Source organism: Syngnathoides biaculeatus, chromosome 23 (assembly GCF_019802595.1).
Source record: "Syngnathoides biaculeatus isolate LvHL_M chromosome 23, ASM1980259v1, whole genome shotgun sequence".
Taxonomy (NCBI): domain Eukaryota; kingdom Metazoa; phylum Chordata; class Actinopteri; order Syngnathiformes; family Syngnathidae; genus Syngnathoides; species Syngnathoides biaculeatus.
Genome location: NC_084662.1, coordinates 17,816,990 through 17,840,549, shown reverse-complemented (window position 1 = coordinate 17,840,549; position 23,560 = coordinate 17,816,990). Strand labels below are relative to the sequence as shown.

At 40.5% G+C, this 23,560-nt stretch overlaps 2 protein-coding genes across 9 annotated transcripts; one reads left to right on the top strand and one right to left on the bottom strand.

Moving 5' to 3' along the window:
- Positions 1-2,392: 2,392 nt before the first annotated feature.
- On the bottom strand, positions 2,393-11,659 carry hadhb (hydroxyacyl-CoA dehydrogenase trifunctional multienzyme complex subunit beta). 7 transcript variants are annotated; one of them, XM_061812482.1, is made up of 18 exons: positions 11,520-11,659; positions 11,210-11,268; positions 10,554-10,631; positions 9,080-9,152; positions 8,868-8,909; positions 8,696-8,792; positions 7,812-7,856; positions 7,525-7,624; positions 7,355-7,442; positions 6,155-6,342; positions 5,878-6,058; positions 4,447-4,568; positions 4,245-4,324; positions 4,107-4,154; positions 3,889-3,976; positions 3,116-3,190; positions 2,874-3,038; positions 2,393-2,790 (listed from the first exon to the last, which is right to left on the bottom strand). In XM_061812482.1, exons 4-18 carry the CDS (start codon positions 9,147-9,149, stop codon positions 2,755-2,757), a joined length of 1,425 nt encoding a protein of 474 aa, XP_061668466.1. In that variant the 5' UTR covers positions 9,150-9,152; positions 10,554-10,631; positions 11,210-11,268; positions 11,520-11,659; the 3' UTR covers positions 2,393-2,754. The 7 variants fall into 7 exon arrangements, with proteins under 7 accessions (XP_061668466.1, XP_061668464.1, XP_061668460.1 ...); XM_061812480.1 differs by having other exon boundaries at positions 11,478-11,552; XM_061812476.1 differs by lacking the exon at positions 10,554-10,631.
- Positions 10,901-23,444, top strand: hadhaa (hydroxyacyl-CoA dehydrogenase trifunctional multienzyme complex subunit alpha a). 2 transcript variants are annotated; one of them, XM_061812468.1, is made up of 21 exons: positions 10,901-11,017; positions 12,407-12,448; positions 12,662-12,732; positions 12,846-12,979; positions 14,431-14,569; positions 14,655-14,774; positions 14,926-15,028; positions 16,162-16,284; positions 16,423-16,541; positions 16,674-16,730; positions 17,217-17,326; positions 18,663-18,797; positions 18,889-19,060; positions 19,180-19,266; positions 19,903-20,043; positions 20,203-20,271; positions 20,392-20,505; positions 20,648-20,729; positions 21,344-21,458; positions 21,541-21,686; positions 21,814-23,444. In XM_061812468.1, the coding sequence occupies exons 1-21, from the start codon at positions 10,951-10,953 to the stop codon at positions 21,957-21,959; spliced, it is 2,292 nt and encodes a 763-aa protein (XP_061668452.1). In that variant the 5' UTR covers positions 10,901-10,950; the 3' UTR covers positions 21,960-23,444. The 2 variants fall into 2 exon arrangements, with proteins under 2 accessions (XP_061668452.1, XP_061668453.1); XM_061812469.1 differs by lacking the exon at positions 10,901-11,017 and adding an exon at positions 11,876-12,012.
- Positions 23,445-23,560: the final 116 nt, after the last annotated feature.

The window sequence follows — 23,560 nt, the reverse complement described above, 5'->3', positions numbered from 1 at the left end:
GTTTGAGGTTGTGGAGAGGCATCTTTTTTTTTCTGATAAATTCAACCTGGTGATGTTAATAGAGGTAAAACGTGGAGGACACGGGAGCCTCTTCAAGAACTTACAAGTCCTTGAGGGTCAGAAATCTATCTTGTTTGTAGGTGACCAAATGCCCAATTTCCATCATGATCCACCAAAATCAGGCAATGTGATTTTCTGCATTTTTTCTTCTTATGATTCACTTTTCATAGGTGAGGGCATTCCTTTGACGAAAACGACAGGCCTCACTCATCTTTTTAAGGAGAACTTGCACAATAACCGCCCCACTGTATGTGGATGCGGAGAACCCCACGGCTGGGTTCGCCCTGGGCCTCAGATGACTAGCTACACCACCCCCTACACCGACACTGTATCCTGTTTTAGCACGTTATCAAAGTACGCGCGTGCGTGTGGTGAGAAGCGCGACTCCAAGCAGGTGGCACGCGCATAGCAGGTGCGCACGCGCCACCCACCAAACTTGAGCAGGTGTGCGCTACAGAGGACGCGATGAAAGTGCGCCCGCAGACTGAAAACTCCCCCCACCCGCTCCACGGCGCCGCACTCAGCAGCCCCGCCTCCTCGCCCAAGTAGACGTGTAGATTTGTCGTGACAGCAGCGGGGGCCTCCGCCAGTCATCCCGCATAAAAGGTTGTGCGTGATCAAAGGCCCGCTGAGGCAGTGAGGCGGCCCGCCATGTCGACGCGTGTCTGCGATGTCTCGCAGGGCTGAGGCGCTTTTTTCAAGGTTTAAAAAAAAATAAAAAAAGGAGGAAAAAAAAAACACAAAACCTCACCTGTCTCTCTCCCCGCTATTTACATTTGAGCGGCGTTTTGCCTTGGTGGTAAAACATTGGTTTTATTCCCCGCGCCTGCAGCCGGTGACAGGCTCGGCTGCATAATCGACTCTCGAGTCTAGTCTGGCTTCAACTGGAAGAATTAAATCTTTAAATACATTTTAAACGGAAGAGTCTGTCTGAAGTTATGTTAACAAGGCTCCTCCAACCCGAGGTGTGTTGTTGAGCAGACTCCCCGGCGGGTAGGGGGTAAACAGTGAGGAAACGTTGATATAAATGCAGCCATCCGCCGCAGTTGAGTTGAGCGGGTGAAGCTCAATATCTTCTCTATAAAGTCAACTTTTTAAATCACCTGCCATTCGCAGGCCCGAGTTTCCATATTCATGTTGTTTAAACATCACCAGAAAGGAGCATCCATTTTTCCCACCTCATTAACATCAGTCAAGTAGTCAAGAGCCAGACAGCAATATTCACTGTCAATTAATTTTGCAGTCAGTGCTGACAGGTCTTGGTGCAGGGGCCTGCATTCAAATGCCCCCCCCCCCCCCCCCAAAAAAAAGAAGGCGACGCACATTCTAAAATCTGACTTTGAATAAACACCCCCAAAATTAGGTTTGCGTCCATATTTTGATCTTTTTATCCGCAATAGCTTCCTATTGAATAAAACATGACCACCAGCATTAGCTGCATTAAGATAAAATAAGACACATGCAGACATATTTGCAGTGTTGTATTCTAATAGTAAATAACCCCAAAATATTAAAATTGGCACATCTATTGTGGATTATTGGGAATTTATTTGATCCTATGTGCATTTTCCACATGATTAGGAAAATTATCTAATGTATTTGAGTCCTTAACGCAAGTGACCCATATCAGCTTGGGCAGGCTCCAGTTAACAGTCACTCCATCTAGGACAAGCTTTATTAAAAAAAAAAAAAAAAAAGGATGGGTTGTGTAGAAAGGATGTTTTTGTTTTAAAGTCTGCCACCTCGTCCATCTGCTGTACTGATCAAGACAAACCACAGCAAATAAAGAAAACAGAAAGAAAAGAAAACATTTCAAAGCCATTCGGAAATAATTGCTTGAATATAAAAACTCCTTTATATATTTCCAGTAGCACAATCAAAGCTGCTTTAAATTTACATTCTAATTTCTCAAGAATAAGGACTCATTTCTTTAGTCACAACTGACTTTTTTTTCTTTTCTGCATTTTACTTTCATTACACTTTTCATTTGCTGAAACAAAACATATAGGATTGTGAAAATGTAAGTGTAAAAAATGCTTTTTGTGTTTGTTTTTTTTTTCCTGGATAACTAAAGGAATTGTATTTTTTAAAAAAATCTTTACTATAAGTCCGTACCCAATTTGGTCTGGTATTTCCTGAAAAGGAATGTTTTGGACAAATGATTCCACCTGATGCCCGCAATATTAGGCTAATTGCATAATTACATCAATTCTGTCTTCAAATGTACAGCAATAACAGTAACTTGACATTTCTGAAAATTTCTACAAGTCAGTGATTGTAACATTAAGAAGAGAAGAAGTACAAGTATTACTACAAAAAAAAGAAACATGCATTCTCTATCATCACATCATTTAATTCCAACATCTTGTAAGAAAAACATTCTAACATTATAAACAATGCCAGGATTTTAGATCATCTGAAGGCCTTTACTTTGTCATGATACATTGGAGAAAGTGCTGACATGATGCTCCTGCCTTTCCCTTAAACCAACAGGTGACATTCTTAACCATGTCACTGCTATAAATTAACAGCCATTTTATTCAAGGCTGACACATACTCTAGCTTGACTTGTCTAATCAAGGCAAAGTGGTGCAAATATATACAATCTGGCTGTTCAGTACTGTACGCGTACGGGTTTTTGTCGCTCTTGTGACAAAATTGAGGATGTTGGTTAGTGATGGTAATTTACAGGCTTTACTTGGGGTAGGCTTCAATCACCATGGCATGACCCTGGAAAACAGAAACGTGTCAGGACAAATACTCATACAACAGAAATGTGAAGTTTCTGAACATGGTCGGGAGCTATGACTCACCTGTCCTCCAGCAGCACATGCTGCCACAAGTCCATACTGGCCTCCTTCTTTCTGCAGTCTGTGTGCAACCGTGGTGACCAGTCTGCAACCGGTGGCACCGAATGGATGACCCAAGGACAGAGAGCCTCCCCAGTTATTGAACTTCTCCATGGGGGGAGTACCCACCTATGTGGAACGTTATATAGATTGGAGTTAGGAAATGAAAATTGACAGGTTGAGACTAGCAAAAATAGTAGGTTTACTTTTGCTTTTCTGCCCATGTATGTCTGGGCAAACCAGTCAGAGTCCATAGCCTTCAGATTTGCCATAATCTGACCCTAGAAACAAAAAGATATATGCAATATGTCAGATATTTGACCATATGTACCAAATACAAAACATTAACTTCAAATGATACAAAAGTAGCAAGTAGTGAAAATAAGGGAGACAGTAAAACAGAACAAACGGATACTACAATTCTCAAAGGATTTTTTAAGATAACAAATCATGTCACTAAAATAATTATTTACTTTGGAATCATGGTACAGGGGTCCCTGGTTTAAGATGGTGCCAACATATTAGGTTAAGAATGATGAACAATGAAGTACTTTACACAGTGGCATAAAAATACATCACGGAGCATTAGAAGACATGCCGAAATATTGCCATACTCACTGCATTTACTGTGTCTTTGGGAAAGAATGTTTTTCATCCATATACATATGGTAAATATGACCTTACCATGGTATTAGCATAGGTTAGTGATTACTGCACATTCTGGTGTTACATCCCTGTCAAGGAATGGCGCTTCATCGTAAAATGAGGATTCCTTGTAATGTCAACGGTCTACCATAGCACTTGAAGTGACATTATAGCTACATCAGTTGTGTATTTTCAACCATTGAAATTCTTCAGATGCATAGTACGTTACACAATAACTCAGATAAATGCCTTTCTAGCTCGTTTCACAGCACCCAATAAATCTAGCCGCAAACCTCTTGCATAAACTTTCCCCAAACGGCTTCCGATATCTTACCGCAAAGGCCTCATGGAACTCAAACACGTCAATGTCATTCATGGTCAAGCCAGCACGTTCTAACACTTTGGGTGTAGCATATGTTGGCCTGAAAGGGTCAGATACCAGATTAATTGTTACCTAAAATCAGTTAAATTATCTTAAACAAAATATAAACAGTCAGATAATAAACAGCGTAAGGAACAGCAAGTAGAGTCATAAAAACATGAGAGACTCACCCCAGCAGCAGCTGATCTTTGGGGTCTTGGGACACATAGACAAAGTCTCTGTCAGGAAGAACATTAAGCAGCATAAATAAAATGTTATTGGGGATGAAACAGAGGCTGTGCCATTAAACAAACAGGAGGCACAGTTACCTCAAGTAGGCTTTCGGCTTGTAGCCCATTGCCAGAGCTTTCTCTTCAGACATGATGAGCACAGCAGAGGCACCGTCAGTCTATAAGCATGAACAAGTTGAAACCAAGTTGTTCAGAAAACATCACAAGATCAGATAGAGCTTCAAAGATTAGCAGTGCTCTGCTTGTGTCTCTTGGCATGTGTGCCTGGCGCCTTATTCACCAAGAAGGAGGAGTTGGCAGCGGTGACGGTGCCGTGAGGTTTAATGAAGGCTGGTTTCAGTTTGGCCATCTGCTCCTTGGAGGATGGACGGATGCCGTTGTCCTTAGAAACAATATCACGGCCTATAAAAAAAAAAAAATCATCAAGATGGTTAAGATCAAGAATTACTGAGTAATTACTAAGTTTTTCCTGACATGATCATTACATTAGCAATATTTAGAGAAGACTAAAACCTTTTTGTTTTGTATGGCTCCTCTTACATTATGATCTCAGTGTCTTTTGTGCAGTTAAAATGACCTCAAGCTCTGAACTTGTTTCAAGTTAATGTGTTCTTTCCATGTTATCAACTCTTTGACCAGTGTATGCATCAATTCATTTTAAAAAATGCTCCCTCTAAACAAGTGTGTGTACTAGCATAAGGTCTTCTTTTCTTTTGGGCTTGCCCCGTATGGGGTCGCCACAGTGTGTCATCTTTTTCCATCTAAGTCCATCTCCTCCTGCATCTTCCTCTCTAACACCAACTGCCCTCATGTCTTCCCTCACAAAATCCATCAATCTTCTCTTAGGTCTTCCTTCCACTCTTTTGTCTGGCAGCTTCATCCTCATCACCGTTCTCCCAATATATTAATTCATCTCTGGACATGTTCAAACCATCGAAGCCTGCTCTCACTTACTTTGTCTCCAAAACATTTGACTTTGGCTGTCCCTCTAATGAGCTCATTTCGAATACTATCCAACCTGCTCACTCAAATTTGGGAAAGGTGAGTTAAACTTCACAAGCCACACCCAAACCTGATTACCACCATACGTGTTGAATCAAGAAATCACTGAAATAGAATCTGCCAGATAACATTTAGTAGGCTACAAGATCTCAAGAACCAATCCATCATGCCACAATCCAAATAAATTCAAGAAATGAGGGGAAAAAAAAAAAAGATTGACATCCACCAATCTGGAAAACCTTACAAAGTCACTGCCAAGGCTTTGGGGTGCCAGCAAACCACTGTCAGAGCCATTATCCACAAATAGAGAAAATCATGAATAGTGGCAAACATTCCCAGGAGTGGATGACTAAAATTACTCTGAGAGCCCAATGACAACTCATTCAAGAGGTCGCAAAAGAAACTTGAACAACATCTAAAGACCTACAGGTCTCGCTGGGCTCAGTTAAGGTCAGTGTTAATGACTACTATAAGAAAGACACTGGCCAAAAATTGCATCTATGGGAGAGTTCCCAGGCGAAAATTACTGAATGCAAAGGCTCTTCTCTCATTTCTCCCCCCCCTCCCAAAAAAAAAAAAAAAAAAAAAAAATCTTCAAAACTTTTTAAAATGTATTTGTGAATAACAAACTGCAAAATTTTGGGAGTTCCCTGTATACATCTTTTATCACTAGTGACATTTAGACAACAGGTGTGATGAAAAAAATTACCTGGCACTTTAAAGGAGATCACATCCTGCAGCAAACCTGCTTCCTGGGCCTTTTTAGCAAAACTGTGCGATCGTAGAGCAAACTCATCCTGCTCAACTCTGGAAACACCAAATGCAGCAGCCAGGCGGTCTGCACTGTGCCCCATTGTTTCGGCTGTGGAGAACTCTGCTACAGCTGGAAGCTTTGGACACATACAACGAAGGTAGATCATTTTAATGGTCATTATTTCTGGCATCTTGGCAGACATCTGTTTACAACTCAGACTGTGAACACATACTTCTGGTGAGAAGTGCGCCAACCGGATGCTGCCAATCAAACTAAGCCTCTGGCCGAGGGTCTTTGCCTTGTTGAGTGAAAGCATCGTTTTCCTCATCTTGCGGCTGTGACGGATAGGAACGTCGGACATGAACTCGACCCCACCGGCCACTACGGCATCACACTGCCCGGCAGCAATAAGGCCAACGGCTATGAAACAAAGGACAGGCAGAAAAATGCAACGGAACTAAATCAGTCTATTTATTTGATTTGAAGACTTAAATGTGATGAGGCCTATTACACAAGGGAACAAGTAAGATTTGTTAAATTTGGCTTTAATTTATTGTGAAATTGATAGACCGATGAAATGCCCAAATGTATTTGAATGTCTTTACACTTCTATGAAGTCAAATTAAAGATGAATTTAAGCTTTTACTAAGACCAATTAAGACACAATTCTTAACAAAATGTTATTGTCATGTTATTAGTTTAAAAGAGAAGGTCATGTGCTATTAACCCTCTGTTAACCAAGCAGGGTTCCAGGTAAAAGGAGCCCTAATGTACCATGTGCAAAAATGCAACACGGGGCAACAGAGGGTTTTAACCCACTCATGGGCAGGGTGGCAATTTTTTGCCTTATTGAGATAAATGTCTCCGAACAGGCCACAATCAAGGAAATAACTAATAACTAATCATTTTCATTTAATGCATAAAACAAAGGGCAAAAAAGATGTACCCTCTCGCGGGCAGCATCCCAAAACTGGGACGGGTATGTTATCAGTCCTAATGTACCATGTGCAAAAATCCAACATGGGTCAACAGAGGGTTAGCCAGTCTTTCCCAAATTATTGTAAGAAATTAATATGAGTTCTCTTTATCATTTGTTTATAATTACACGATGATGCATTATATTGTGTTATTTTGGATCACAGCACAGGTCACCATTTCTGATTTAGGTTTTGTGCTATAAACTAATGAAAGTGTTTTCCTAACGCAGAACCTTTTATGTACTCCAGGGAAAAACATGTTTAGTCTCAATTTAAAAAACAAACAAACAAAAAAAATGTAGAACTTGACCAGACTTGAAAAATAATGCATTTTCCGTAACTTTAAGGACCCTTTTCAAAAACCATAACAATGATATTGTAGGGTTAGTCATTAAAATATGGCGACGCGGAATTGCACATGGTAAAAGGAAGCGGTCAAAAGGGCTCAGACATACCTGAGGTCATGGCCTGGTTGGAGGAGATGCAGGCCATAGTGACTGTGTGAGCAGGGATCTTGTCAGAGAATCCTGCACCCAGCGCTGCCTGAGAAAATAGTGAAACAGGATGCTCATCAGCAATCTAGGCCCAGACCTTTACAATTTTGTTTAAATGCACGTTTTAATACCTCTCTTGCTACATTGCTCGTCTTAACCTCCTGAATGACTGTTCCATAGATTATGTAGTCCACAGCATCTTTGGGTAGGCCTGTTTTGTGGAGAAGACCTCTACAAAAACAAACAAACAACACCTTGAATAAAACGAATACATGAGAGTAATAGAAGTAGAAGTGATCTAAATTACCATAATCTTCAACATTGTGTTTGTCAATAAGTTAGCACATCTTAAAATTTACTATCTATAAAAACATTCTTATAATGAACGAATATTATTTATCATAGAACAGATACTTACTGTAGAGCTGCTCTAGCCAAGTCGTGAGGCATCAGGTCAGCATAGCTATAAAAACAGCAAAATCAATATCATGCTAGTGAAGTCACTTTTCTCACCAAAACTACATCTACAACATTTTAACTAAAAAAACGACTAGCATCCGTAAACAAATGATGTACAGATAAACAGGAATAGACCGCGTTTTCTGGACGACAACGGCGCCGTGAACTCCGTGGCCTGTTTTCCAATCCAGTTATGTTTTTTCCAGTAGCGGCTGAGTTTAAAAGTACAAAAAAAACTTGTTCAAAAGAAATGGTTCAAACATGGCTGTCCCCGACAATGCACTCGGGTTTGGGCATGAGCACCCTCTTCACACATACAGAAGACGACGACTTTACTTTCAACGGGCGTCAATTGGCCACAGAAGAAGAAAAATGATTGCGATTGGCCAAAGAAGACAGCGGCCAGAACGGAGGATGCTGCGCGACACGCACAAAATAAATAAATAAATATATATATATATATATATATTTTTTTTTTAAAGGCTTGACTGCTGCATGAGAAAACAGCACAACTTCAGCGGTAAATCAAGATGCAAATTGGGACAGACAGAGACTGAAATGATATGTGAGACTATCTCAGGTGGTCCAACCCTGTTACTTTAGTGGTTTCAATGAACAGTTGGAGGATGGATAAAAACAATAAATTTTCTTGAGACGTTTTACTGCTGTGTTAGTCACTGTTTGGAAACCAGGTATGTGATCAACATTTACAAAGTGTGTGTAAATATAGAATTTTTACATTATACCAACAAAAGAAATGCTACACAGACTGGGTGCTCCCTATTAACCAGTGTGCACTGTCGCCTGTAAAATAAGGTAAAGAATTAAGAATAGGAGCCGTACGTTGTTCCGGACATTAGGAATGGGGTTCGTACTCCTTCGACCAGTACTATGTTCTTCACGCCGGGACGGGCCAATGTCTTCTTGCTTTTTGTCTGAGCTGGAAAACAAACAACTAAAGGTCAGCGTATGCATCAACCTCATACTTGAATTCATGACAACAGTGAGTCATCACCTTGAGCCTGTAGGTGAGTCGTTGCACTAAGGGACCGTGCGGCTGAAACATAGACATTCACCATTATCACTAATTATCTTAAAAAAAAAAAAAAAACTTAAAATCAAATTATGCACCATAACACTTGATAAGAACCTATCCATAAATTGTGACTAACCCCCTGATGATGTATTTGGGACCTTAAGCATTAAGATGAGATGCTGATGGCTTACCAAACTGCACAGCCCACGAGGGGCTGACAGGGGAGCTTCGTATTGACTTCAGCAGCATGGAAGCCATCATGGTCTGCAAAGGAAGGAATGTGTGATATTTTAGTGAAGTAAAACGCAAGGGTAGCACATCTTGTACAAAATCATAATGTACAGTGAATAGTTGAACAATTGTACACACTATAGCCAACATATTTCTTAGCTGTCACGATGTATTATTCATGCTGGACTCAAACTTTGGAGTCGGGGAATATGGTTCAAGTCCCATGAACAAAAATCTAAGTATGGCAACGAGCTCTTGGAGAAGTGCTACTCTACTTGGTGGCTAATGCTGAGGTGCCTTTGCGCGAGGCATAGTGTTGATCACCCAACCTCAACAGGCGCTGCACTCTTTGTGTAGCATTTCTTCCCAATCCTTCCTTGCCTGCATGTGTGAGAGATATAATGAATAAATAATTGACTGCTTCTACACTTTTGGCCAGCTTCAATCTCAATTTTTCTGTCTTGTACATGTGCCTTGTAGTGACAATAAACAATTAAAATTAATCTATTCTAACAGGTTGGTCTGGAGTCCTGAAGGAGTTTTATTTTCATCTCATTATTTCCACTGAGAGTCGAATAGATTCAGAGCACAAGACATCAATATGTGACTTTTTTATTGATAAAATAATTCCAGTACTGACAAAAAAAAAATATTGGAACTTAGTGCACAATAGAAAATTCACAAAATAAAATTCTTAAATTGCCCTAATTCTTTTACCTGAATAACACCAAATTATACTGACTTCAAAAATACATAAATGTTTAGCTGCAGTCATACATTTTAAAATAACTAATGTGTATACTCCCCTTTGCTACACAACTATTAAGTTTTATAAAGAGCATTTGATTAAAGTATAATTAACAAATGTACAAGTTCATAATTCCATATATTTGCTGCTACTGAGTAGCTATGCGGCTGAGTTGTTTTTCATGTGACAAATCGAGTCACTACCAAGCCTATTCTACATAGTGATTCTGAGTAACATAAATTTGATTAACTTAAATGCAGGCGTGTGTGTGTGTGTGTGTGTGTATATATATATATATATATATATATCATTGCAACCTTTATTAAATATTTCAGTCGCGGTCACCCAGTTAGCCCAACCCGCCTCACTCCGTTCATGACCCTTCACCTACATTTGCTATCTTGAGAACTTCAAGTCCGAAACAGGGTCAAAATTAATCCAAGGTTTATTGTGCATCTATTTAAATGAAACGCAATATATCCCAAACACACAAAGGAAACAATTCGTTTCGTATTAAAGTATAGTACTGCAATGACAATGGGACTGTTAGCTGACTGGCACCGCTGCCTTGTTTCATCGCCAAAATTCTGATTAATTCATTAAAAAATGTCTCTGAAATCACAGCATGATCAAAATACTTCCGATAAGCAGTCATTTCAACAACAAAAATGAGGCGGGGATTTTACCTGTACAGTATTTCAAGTAGGTGTTGGAAACACCGCTTCCCCGTCAAAGGCTTGAACGTGCAAAACAGCGCAGCTGGACTACAAAAAATGGTTTCAGCATCAAGGACCCAAGTCTATATTAGTTGACCAAAAATATGCCGCACCGTATGTGAAATTATAGAACGACAGTATCCATCTTATGTATTTTGTTTTGAGTTTACATGTTTAAAAACATATTATATAATATAGTACGTTTATTTCTTTTCCCTAGAAACGTTAATAGTTTTGATCAAAGAATGTTCATGTTCAGGCGATACTTTGCTTACTCATGGTCCTGAATCTTATTCGACTCTCCAAAAAACTACTGCGCCCTCTGCAGTCCGATTGTGTTTATCTCGGTTACCAGTTTCAGTTAGACATGGCTGCTACTCTTTTTATCAGTTGTTTGTCTAGGTTTGCTCCCAGAAAATACCTCCTTTTGTCAGGTACGTGACACAAACCCACACAATATTCTACATATTCAAATGCAGACCACCGAACATTTCATAATACGCTGTAGTTCACAGTTTAATTGAAAGACCCGAGGTGAACCTTCACCCAGATCCGCGCAGCAACAATTCGACATTACGCATGGTGGTGCTATTGTCACTAAAAGCTGTATCTTTTGACAAACGTACCTGTGCACGTATCCTTTTAGTGTTTCTGCTTTGATATGACGCAGTCTTCCACACTTTCCCTGTCTCATTTAATGACAATTGATTGAAATATGACATTTGCACGATCCAAGATTGAACAGAAGCATATTTCCCCTGTACAGTCGGGTGAAATTCTTACGAATACAAGTCCAGCAAAAAATAAAAAATGAAAAAGATATTTGTGTCAAAGGTTTAATTTAGTTTGGTTGCTAAGTGCAAAAAGTGAAAGTCATAGAGATGGACTACTCACATTCAGGATGAAATCCATCCATCCATTTTCCCTGTCACTTACCCTCACAAGGGTCACGGGAGTGCTGGATCCTGTCCCAGCTGTCAACGGGCAGGAGGCAGGGTACACCTTGAACTGGTTGCCAGCCAATCGTAGGGCACATTGAGACAAACATCTGCACTCACAATCACTCCTAGGGGCAATTAGAGTGTCCAATTAATGTTGCATGTTTTTGGGATGTGGGAGGAAACTGGAGTGCCCAGAAAAATCCACACAGGCATGGGGAGAACATGCAAACTCCACACAGGTGGGGCCGGGATCGAACCCTGCACCTCAGAACTGTGAGGCCAAGGCTTTACAGATGATTCACCGTGCTTCCATCCATCCACCCATCCATCCATTTTCTTAGCTGCTTATCCTAACGAGGGTTATGGGAGTGCTGGAGCCAATCCCACCTGTCAACGGGCAGGAAGAGGGGTACACCCTGAACTGGTTTCCAGCCAATCGCAGGGACATGGCGACAAACAGCCACACTAACTACGTATCACACCTATGGGTAATTTAGAGTGTCCAATTAATGTTCCATGTTTTTGTCTACCAAGGGTTTCAACTCACCCACGCAGGTACAGGGAGAGCATGCAAACGCCACGCGGGCGGGGCCTGGATTTAAACCTCGGTCCTCAGAACTGCGAGGCCAACGCTCTACAGCTGCGCCAACGTGCCGCTCTAAGTGTTATTTAACATCAGGAAAAATGAATGAATGAATAGAAATGTTAAAAAATTAGAAAAATAGAAATAGTCCATACATGCATATGTCTGATATAAGACTCATAAAATATAATACTGGAGTCAGATTCAAATTAAGGCATTGGTTGAAAAATACAATAAGGTTCTGTAGTGACACACGTGGGCAATTTGGATCAAAGTTCATCATCTCTCCTGTTTCTCAGGCCATGGACGACGATGCATCTCTGTGTCTTCATCACTTGCAGGTAATGTTAGTCCATTATTGATTGAACTTTTTGCTTTCTTTTGAATCCCTCCCTCATCCTGCTATCCGCTTTGTCGCTTTGAAAGGACATTGTTGGAGAACATTTGTAATGCTTACATCCTCATGGGATGGTTGTAAAAGCCACTAATAATGGAAAACGGGTCGCCATAGGTCTGATAACCTCTTCATCTATTTTACTGTTTTCTCTATCAAGCTCGAACACACGTCAGCTACGAGCTCAAGGACGATGTTGCAGTTATCCGACTGCATGATCCAGCATCCAAAGTGAGTCTGTTTTTTACAAATGAGACACACGCCGCAGGGATTGTGAATGTGTTTTTTCCGACTCAGTCTGTCTATGACATACGGATGACGTGATTATTCGTGTGTTTTCGCAGGTGAACACACTGTCTGTGCAGATGCAGTCTGAGCTGACAGAAGTGATGGGTGAGATCTGGTCGAATGGAGCTGTGAAAAGTGCTGTCCTTATCTCAAGCAAGCCTGGCTGCTTTATCGCTGGTGCAGACATCAAGTAAGCTATTTTCACACTTGCTACCTTCCACAGCACGTGTAGTGTAATGAGTAAAAGTCTTATGACAGAAAAGATTGATTCAATTGAAATAAATAGTCAGTTGCAGGATGCTGGTCTACCTCTCATTGTTTGAATTGGAATTTTCTTTTTTTTTTTTTACTTAGGACATAGTAGAAATGGAAATATAATATACCATCGATTAACGCAAGGGTTACGTTCCAAAAAATACCCAAGTTAAATGAAATCCGAGTAGTAGTAGTACATTTTTTTCATTTATTATATGTTTTGGGGGGGGGCAGCATGGTGGATCAGCTGGTAAAGTTCTGAGGTGCCGGGTTCAATCCCGGACCTGCCTGTGAGGAGTTTGCATGTTCTCTCCGTGCCTGCGTGTGTTTTCTCCGGGCACTCCGGCTTCCTCCCACATTCCAAAAACATGCTAAATTAATTGGACACTTCAAATTGCCCGTATGATTGTGAGTGTGGCTGTTTGTCTCTATGTGCCCTGCGATTGGGCGGCAACCAGTCCAGGGTGTACCCTGCCTCCTGCCCGTTGACAGCTGGGATAGGCTCCAGCACTCCCCGCGACCCTTGTGAGGATAAGTGGCAAAGAAAATGGATGGATGGATATATGTTTTAGAAGTGTAAAACCATTATGATTACATTGAGAAAAATCTTTTAACCCCCACCCCGAATTCTTGAATAAGTGGGGATAAAATGCCAATAAGTGTTTTGGTGTTTTGGGGGTTCGTTCCGACAAAAAAAAAAAAAAAAAAAAATTAAATCGGTGGCACAGCTGTAAAGCGTTGGCCTCAGTTCTGAGGTCCAGGGTTCAATCCCAGCCCTGCCTGCGTGGCGTTTGCATGTTCTCCCCATGCCTGTGCGGGTTTTCTCCTGGCACTCCACTTTCCTCCCACGTCCCAAAAACATGCAAAATTAATTGGATACGCTAAATTGCCCCCAGGTGTGATTGTGAATGGGACTGTTGTCTGTCCCTATGTGCTCTGTGATTGGCTGAAAACCAGTTCAGGGTATATTCTGCCTCCTGCCCATTGACAGCTGGGATAGACTCCAGCACTCCCCCATCCCTTGTGAGGATAAGCGGCAAAGAAAATGGATAGATGGATGAATGAAAATCTGCCAATATGTGAATCCGTTTGTGCCCAACTGCAAATATTCAAGGATCCACTGTAATATAAAAGAAAAAAAACATTTAACAATGTACCATAAATATGACACTGTGGATGTGTGTGTACATACAGTAAATGCACATTTTATGCAGCGCACAGAAAAATATTTTTATGATTGCAGTTTTCTGTGGCAGTGCGGAGCATATTTCATAAAGGCAACATTAACCAAGTTAAATGCCTGTCACCTCTAATGCTGGTCGTCCCTGGATGCAAACCTGTTAAAAAAAAGGCTTTAAAAGATATTTGTCTTGACATTCTTTTCAGTATGATCCAGGCCTGTAAGCGCAGTGAAGAGGTTACACGTCTCTCTCAGGAAGGTCAGAAGATGTTCGAGAAGATTGAAAAGTCTCCTATCCCAATTGTTGCTGCCATCAATGGCTCATGTTTGGGTGGAGGCCTTGAGGTATGTAAGTGTGTGTGTGTGTGCATCCATATGGGTGTGTCTAAAATCGCCAGGATTAAATCCGCGTTTTGTGAATTGTGTGTAGTTCGCCATATCCTGCCAGTATCGAATCGCCACCAAAAGTCGGAAGACAATTCTGGGCACACCAGAGGTCATGCTCGGCCTACTGCCTGGAGCGGGTGGCACCCAGAGACTACCCCAAATGGTATACATACATGCACTCATTATAATCAGTCATCACTTAAGGCTCAGAAACTGTCACATTGTCGCGCTAATGCCGACTGAATTACACAAGAGTATTTTAAGGTCAAGCTGCATATTAGTTGACAATGTGTGAAATGTGTGTGTGTGTGAAGGTGGGTCTCCCTGGAGCATTTGATATGATGCTGACAGGCAGGAATATCCCTGCTGATAAAGCGAAGAAGATGGGCCTAGTGCACCAGCTTGTGGACCCTCTGGGTATGTGCTCTGCATGTCATTTTTAAATCGCTACATTTTATTACAAACGCTGGCTACATTTACAGTAGGCCTATATCAACAGCAACAAATGCCACTGTATTTCAAAATAAGCTTATATTGCTGTTAGTGTATTTATAGGTGGCTTTTATTATACAACGCATTTCTGCATCATATTCCTATCCTCTACCACTTAATAATGTGTAATTGTGTTAGATCATCCTCTTTTTCCGTTTAAGAGGAATCAGTGCTACAGTGAAGAAAATAAGTATTTGAACACCCTGCTATATTGCAAGTTCTCCCACTTAGAAATCATGGAGGGGTCTTAAATTTTCATCGTAGGTGCATGTCCACTGTGAGAGAAATAATCTAAAAAGAAAAATCCATAAATTACAATGTATGATTTTTTTCATGATTCGTTTGTGTGATACAGCTGCAAACAAGTATTTAAACACCTGTCTATTAGCTAGAATTCTGACCCTCAAAGGCCTGTTACTCCGCCTGTCATCCTGTTCACCCCATACAGTGGCTCAAACTTGTAACATGGCCAAGACCAAAGAGCTGTCCAAAGACACCAGAGACAAAGTTGTACAACTCCACACGGCTAGAAAGGGCTACGGAGAAATTGCCAAGCAACTTGGTGAAAAAAGGTCGACTGTTGGAGCAATCATTAGAAAATGAAAGAAGCTAAACATGACAGTCAATCTCAATCGGAGTGGAGCCCCGTGCAAGATTTTATATATTTTATTCACTGTATTTACATTGAAGATGAGGGTTTCCAGTTGCAGGACTTTTCAAAGTTGAGGAATTTATGCAAATAAAAAGAATACCGTAATAATAGTGTATATCAAGGAACTTTATGGTTTAATACATCTTGCACCGTAACGTTGATTAAAATTACCAGATTTGATGGCAAAACCTTAACATGTGCAGTATTCTAACTCAATAATGACTTCTCATTCATTTAATCGAAAGTATCCACAATTCCATCGTTTCTAGAAATATTCCAGACATTTTTATGTCATTACATTTGTGATGTCATTACTAACCCTAGCCCAGCTATTTCAAGTTACTGTACTGAAATTCTTCCTCCATTTTTATGTAATTAATGCCTGACTGTGTCCAAATTACCCAAGGTCCTGGTTTGAAGCCACCGGAGGAGAGAACGATTGAGTACTTGGAGGAAGTGGCAGTAGGCGTGGCTAAAGGTATCGCCAACAAGACGGTTTCCCTTTCAAAGGAGAAAAGTCTCATGCAAAGTAAGTGACAACTGCCAGCACAAATCAGATGAGAACATAAACATGGTTAATTTAATGCTGCAAAGCCAAACAAATTCAGCTAACTTCTGAAAATGTACAGAGGAGGCACCGAAGTACCTGGATCATATGTGTGTGCAGAGCTACAGGACAAAGTGATGGGTCTCGGTCCAGTGAAGAAGAAAATCTACAAGACTGTCAGTGAGAAGGTTCAGAAACAAACTAAAGGGCTCTACCCCGCACCAGTCAAAATCATTGAGGTAGTGAATGTAGAAGGAGGCAATCAGCTGCACTATTAAAGCACAGGACTCATCGAGTTTGTGTGCATTTGTGTGCGTGTGTTTGTGTGTGTGCGCGTGCACCCGTATGCGTGTCACTCTAAAAACGAGTAGTCCATCAAGGTTGGTGTGGAGCAGGGAGGAGAAGCGGGTTATCTGGCTGAAGCTGAGGTATGTTTGCTGTCTTCATCGTCTCACGAAGGAAGTTTTTGGGCAAAGTATTAAGCTTAGCGATAGAGTGTGGCAACAACAGAAACCCAATGGAGTTTGAATGATAAGAATATTAATAAAGCTACACATAGCCACAATATTTTGGGGAGATGAGACAAAAGAGTAAAATATTACAGTAGGGAAAAGATTAAGTTATAATGTTGAAATAAATCCAAAGGGATGGATAGAAGAAGAGGAGTTTATTGCATCATGGGACATCTCTGAGCAGTCTACGCCCATAACAGTCAGTCCTAAATATAAATGTATCAAAAAGCTAAGTTCTCTTAAATATAAAAACATAGTCTGCTTCCCTTTTGAGAGAGATTCAAAATGTTTTCATTGGAGATTAGAGAGGAGCCTAGTTTCTGAAGGCAGACCATAAGGACCTTAAGAACCTCTTTAGATTCTATTCGAAACTACTCTTGTCTACTTTTGCGTCTTACACAGAACTTTGGGAAGCTGGCTGTGACATCAGAATCCAAAGCCTTGATTGGCCTTTACCACGGTCAAGTGGCTTGTAAGAAGAACCGATTCGGGACCCCAGAGAAAGAAGTCAAGTGAGGGCCATACAGTACACTCCCCACTTCATTCGGTACCCCTCCACTAGCTAATGAGGTGTACCAAATATTTTGCCTTTGCAAAGACAATAATGCTCCATTTTAATTGACACTGTCATGTGGTCTGTGCAGTCCAGTGAGACCATTATTTTTTAAAAGCCAGTATATTTGAGAAAGCTATGTAGCTACAGCATCTGTTGGATTGCAATAGATGGTCCGGGTATAGAGCTTGTGCATCTACGTCATAAAATCGGATGACTTTTGTTGACCAAGCTAAGCATTGCTCAATGCAAAGTCGGTTGGAGACGACACGGGAATGTGTTTTGTAGCACAACGCCCAGAGTCTTGTCTGATACCGTGAGACATTTAGAAGGTGAAAATAAACAACAATACGTGGAAAAATTAGATCAACTCAGCATAGAGGACCTGTATTTAATGCCGAAATCGATGTTTTCGCCGATAAGAAATTGGACCGTTAATTCGTTTCCGCTTATCTTAGACAACTGGATATACACATGGATCTGGTGAGTAAGTCGTCGAGATTTACACGGATACGTTTGAAAGCGTATAAAAGTCTGGACGCATACGAATACTTTGTTGCTGGATCTGTTCTCATCAGGAATAAATCCCACATAGCGACGGTTTTGACGGCTTGTGAACGCGGAAGCGTGTTCGGCGACACGTTAACCTTTGCCGGAATCCATCGATCTCTTCAGCTAGTATTCAATACAAATACCAATATTTCAATAGATGACCCCTGGTTCTACACAAACTCGCATTCATTAACTATGATTAAAAGAAAAAAAAAGGACGGAGTCATTTCCATGGAACGTACATGGAAGCGATCGCGATCACACCTAACCTCCGTAAACCTCTGCGACAGACTTTTTTTTTTTTTTTTAACACACATTGTTCTCAAATGAGCCAACTTTTTGCATTATAAATACTCTTTGTTAATTTGAGACGGAGAAGAATAATTCCTACCTGAAATGAAGCGATCGCTACACAGGCGTGTGTGTAATTTGGTTGGGCACCATCCATCATGTTTATTTGCCGAAATCCATCAATCTTTTCTAGTCTTTTCAGCTGGTATTCTATAGAATTACCTCTTTGAATATTTGCCTTGTCTGTTGTAACAACCAACAGCACAACAGGTCTCGGTTATTGCAAATATTCTCCTCTGGTTCAATGTCTCCCAGAATGTCGAGCAACTCTGTTTGACCGGCAATATGGCGCTGTGAAAATGGTGACATCACTTGCACGAGCTCTATACCCAGTGAAGTATCTTTTAAGTGCAAATTAGCCTAAAACGTGTGGCCTATGCTCTGTCTGCCAGGACTCTTGCAATCCTTGGTGCAGGATTAATGGGTGCAGGTATTGCTCAGGTTTCCATAGACAAAGGACTCAAAACCATACTCAAGGACACCACATTTGAAGGCATCAACAGAGGAGAAGAACAGGTCTACAATGGGTAATATTTGCTCCCATTTTCCATGTTCATCTTAATCAGTACCCAGCAAGGACAAATCATAAAAGAAGCTCAATATGTTTTTTTTCATCAGTCTGAACACAAAGGTGAAGAATAGAACACTGTCCTCTTTTGAACGTGACGCTACGCTGTCCAACCTCTCAGCCCAGCTCGACTTCACAGGCTTCTCGTCTGCAGACATGGTGATCGAAGCCGTGTTTGAGGATATTAACGTGAAGCACAAAGTTCTCAAGGAGATGGAAACCGTGAGTACATACTGAGCACATCAATTCAAAGTCTTGAATTTCGGTCTGTGTACTTTTCTGTCCGTATTACACTTGTTCTCTCATTCTCTGTGTTTTTTTTTTCCCCGTCTTGTGTACAGGTGATCCCTCCTCACTGCGTGTTTGCCTCCAACACTTCAGCCCTCCCGATTAAGGATATTGCTGCTGCAAGCAAACGACCTGAAAAGGTGTCAATACAGGCATACACAATCTTTCACCAAATGCTCTATTTATTATACAGACTAGCAATGACATGACTAATTGCATATCAAATGACAACCAATCCGTTGAGAAATGTGCGGTCGGAGAGAACTGGGCATCCTCCGATTGTGTATGATACTCTATGTGTGTCATTAGTGTTGTTTGACAACCGTTTCCACAATTTCCTTTTTTTTTATATTCTACATTAATGAATTCAAAAAAATTACTGAAAGTTAACCAGTGGAAATCAGGCCTTGCTTCATTTGTGTCGTCCAACGGGATTATATTATAAAAACAATCTTATTAAAAATGGCTCTTTTCTTTGTAAACATGGCCCAGGGGAAAAAAAAAACCCACAAAGTCCATAACTTGAAGCTGAAATGTTTGTTGACAAACCACGATATTTCTGGGACAGTGTTCTTGTGACGATTGTGGGTTTTTCTTTCTTTAACAAAAGGGCACCAACAACTTTGCCTGGGCTGTGTGTACAGCACTGTAATTACATTCTGTGGCTATTTTGTTTTAGTTGGCACAGGGCGTCTTGAACTCTTGGGTGAAGTATGCTTAAATGTGTAAGGATATTATTTTGGCTGCTATCGTCAACGGGATTATGTGATGCACAGGTGATTGGCATGCACTACTTCTCTCCAGTGGATAAAATGCAGCTACTGGAGATCATCACCACTGATAAAACATCCAATGACACGCTGGCCTCAGCTGTGAGCGTGGGCCTTAAACAGGGCAAGATCGTCATTGTCGTCAGGGTAAGAGCTCCTCTCTAAACCAAGGGGTAAAAATACACGTTTTTCCACTGTGTGGTCATAGTTGTGTCAACATTGTGAAAAGGGTGTGCAAAGCTCTTGCTTTACATGTTTATGTGCATCTCTCTCCTTGCTACTGCTACTCACTTAAAAAAAAAACAGGATGGTCCTGGTTTTTATACCACTCGCTGCTTGGCTCCCATGTTAGCAGAAGCTGTAAGAGTGCTTCAGGTAAAAAAAAGATTTTCTTTAAATGTGCCGACAATAATATCACTGGACCCAAACAGCACTTTTCCTCCTTATATACTGACGTATTTACTCAATTGTGATATTTATGTGTATCTAACACAGGAGGGTGTGAGTCCAAAGAAACTTGACAACTTGACAACCAGCTTTGGCTTTCCCGTCGGTGCGGCAACACTGGCCGATGAAGTCGGTATCGACGTAGCAGCTCATGTGGCAGAGGTACTGTCCACACATGAGGCTTTTAATGCCAGAATCACATGATTTAAACCTAACACTGATTGAAAGTCTACACTTGGTAACACAGAGACAGAGCGTTATTGTTGTGCATAATCGTGTTTAACATGCGTGGATTTGATTCCAGGATCTGGGAAAAGCTTTCGGTTCTCGCTTTGGAGGTGGAAATGTGGAGTTTCTTAAAACCATGGTCGAGAAAGGCTTTAAAGGTAACATTTTACTGCATCCATCTCCTAAAACACTTTTCCTCGTTACGTTCATGGGTAAGATTTAGTCGATACAAGCTGCGTCATATATCCATGCAAATTGAGTCTTCGAAATAACTTGAAACTTTTAAATGAATGAAACTGTTAACACACGTGACACTAATACATTATCTTCTTGGCTGATAATTGGAAATTGAGTTGTGACAAATTTTTGCTGTTTCTTGGTTCATTGATGCCTTTGCATTCTCATTTCCATTTCGTACATTTGATTCCATTTCTTTCCATTTGCATGATGGCATTTTAAGGTCACATTGGTTTCAAAAATATTTAACATTTCCTGATGAATATGGCAGGTCTCTAGAGAACAATAGTGACTGCTTGGCTTAGACTTGTTTGGAAATTTACTTGCAAAGATAAATTCAGAAATGCTCATATTATTACAAATGTCCGTTCTGTATTCACATGATATTGCTCTTAATTTTTTTTCCTATTCAGTATGGTGCTCTGTCCTACTTGAGGTCCTGACAGAGGGATTTAAAAATCATTTTGACATTGTGACAATGCTTTATGTCAGTGTTTTGTGTCCTTACTATCAATGTGTTTCTTCTCTTCTGCAGGTCGTAAATCGGGAAAAGGCTGTTTCATCTACGGCAAAGGGAAAAAAGACAAGCGTGTAAATTCTGATGCTGAAGAAATTATCAAGAAATACAAACTCTCTGCCCCTCCCACAGTGTAATGTTTGTTTGTTATTGTTTATTTATTTGTCATGTCTCTCAGCACTCACGTGAAGTCATTTTATTATTATTTTTTTTAGTTCATCGGACTCTGACATCCAGTACCGGCTTGTGTCTCGCTTTGTGAACGAGGCGGTCTTGTGCCTCCAGGAGGGGATCCTGCTGAATCCAGTAGAGGGAGACATTGGGGCTGTGTTTGGACTTGGCTTTCCTCCCTGTCTAGGCGGTATGTCTCACAAAAAAAAACTTCACAAATTCCAAAGAAATGAGTTACAATAATGAAAGTTAGAATATCTGACACTCATAGTCTGCTTATATTGGGCCCACTGAACACTTTGCTTGTGTTCATAAAGGTCCATTCAGGTTTGTGGACTCATTCAGCGCAGAGCGTCTTGTCAACACCATGAAGCGTTTCGAGGAAGTGTATGGAAATCAGTTTACACCGTGCCAACTCTTACTGGACCACGCAAAAGACTCCAGAAAGAAGTTCCACAATTGATCCATCTTCATATACAGTATGTGGGTCAGCTCGGTTAATAAGTGTCTTTTGGACTGGATCCACATCTATTATAAAATGGGAATTAAACTTGAGAAGCAAAGGGTTTTATCAAAATTTTTTAGCCCATCTTTTATTTCATAACATCACTTTTGTTGTGAAGTTCACAATTCTTGAAGAATATATATTGTTGGTAGGTTCTATTATGTGATTAACCCATTAGGTTAACTCTTGTGAACATTTTTAGTCATTAACATTTACTGAGTCAGACTGTGACAATACTGCTTCTGAAGGAGTTTTTCAAAGGTCAAATGGAGCACGGAGTAAATGTTATACTAGTGAGTTCAGCTCCACTCACTAGCCTACACCATTTGGTCCATTAGGTTTGATGAGAACAAAAATCCAGTCATGTGTATGAGAATAATTTTATTTTCACTTTACAAGTATATTTACTGCTGTGGTTGTAGTTTTATGAGTGCACAACTCATTTCCATCCTATTACAACAAATTGATATTTTGCACGTCTTATGTTGGTAACCAAAACACCTGTTATCCATGAGCATTAACTTTTAAAAATGTGTGGCACAGTTACAGAACTGGTTAGAGCGTTACCCTCACATTTCTGAGTTACAATTCTGAGAACTCGGGTTCAGTTCCCAGCCCCCCCAGCTGGAGTTTGCATGTTCTCCCTGTGCCTGCGTGGGATTTCTCCCGGCATTTCGGTTTCCTTCCCACATCCCAAAAACATGCATTGATCGGAGACTCAAAATTGCCTCAAGGTGTGATTGTGAGTGCGACTGGTGTCTGTCTCTATGTGGCCTGTGATTGGTTGTTCAGCGTGTACCCCGCCTCCTAACCGATGATAGTTGGGATAGGCTGCAGCACTTACGTGACCCTTGTGAGGATAAGCAGCAAACGAAAATGGATGAAAGACCAAAATGTTCATACAGTACATGGATTGGATAACATTCAGTTATGCAGGGGTACCTGATTAAGTGTCCAGGTAACGTAAACTAGCAGCTTCTGTGCAAGTTAGTCAATACAAAATCATTTAAAGTTTTTTGTGACTTCATAAGGAGTCTTTGACTTTCCATACATCCATTTTCCAGAGTGCATGTCCTCATCAGGCAGTCTCTCCAACCTATCCCATCTAATTTGAGAGGTAATTCCAATACACATATGGCGGTATACAAAGAGACCTATAGGAAACTAAGGATCTGTGAATTTTGACAAGTCAGCGTTGCCTCAGTGTAAAAATAGTAAAAATGAGCTGATCAAAGATAAAAGCTCAAATAACTGTGAATTATGTATGGGCATACAGTATTTAAGTCTGAGCTGATTTGTACTTAATTACAAACTGACTGAATTATTAATTTAAAAGTACAATGGCCAAGTAGAAGAGCATGAAAGCATTTTTAATTCATGATTTTAGAGTTCATATGTAATATGTCAAACTATGTTCCACTAAACGAAAGGTACTGTATTAAAAGATGTGGCATCTGTTTTTATTTGTCCATATGTGTACACTTCCTCTTCTTCAAATGAGACTGAATTGTGATTTTTAATTCCAGATTAGCAAAAAGAAGGATAATGAGACAATTTAC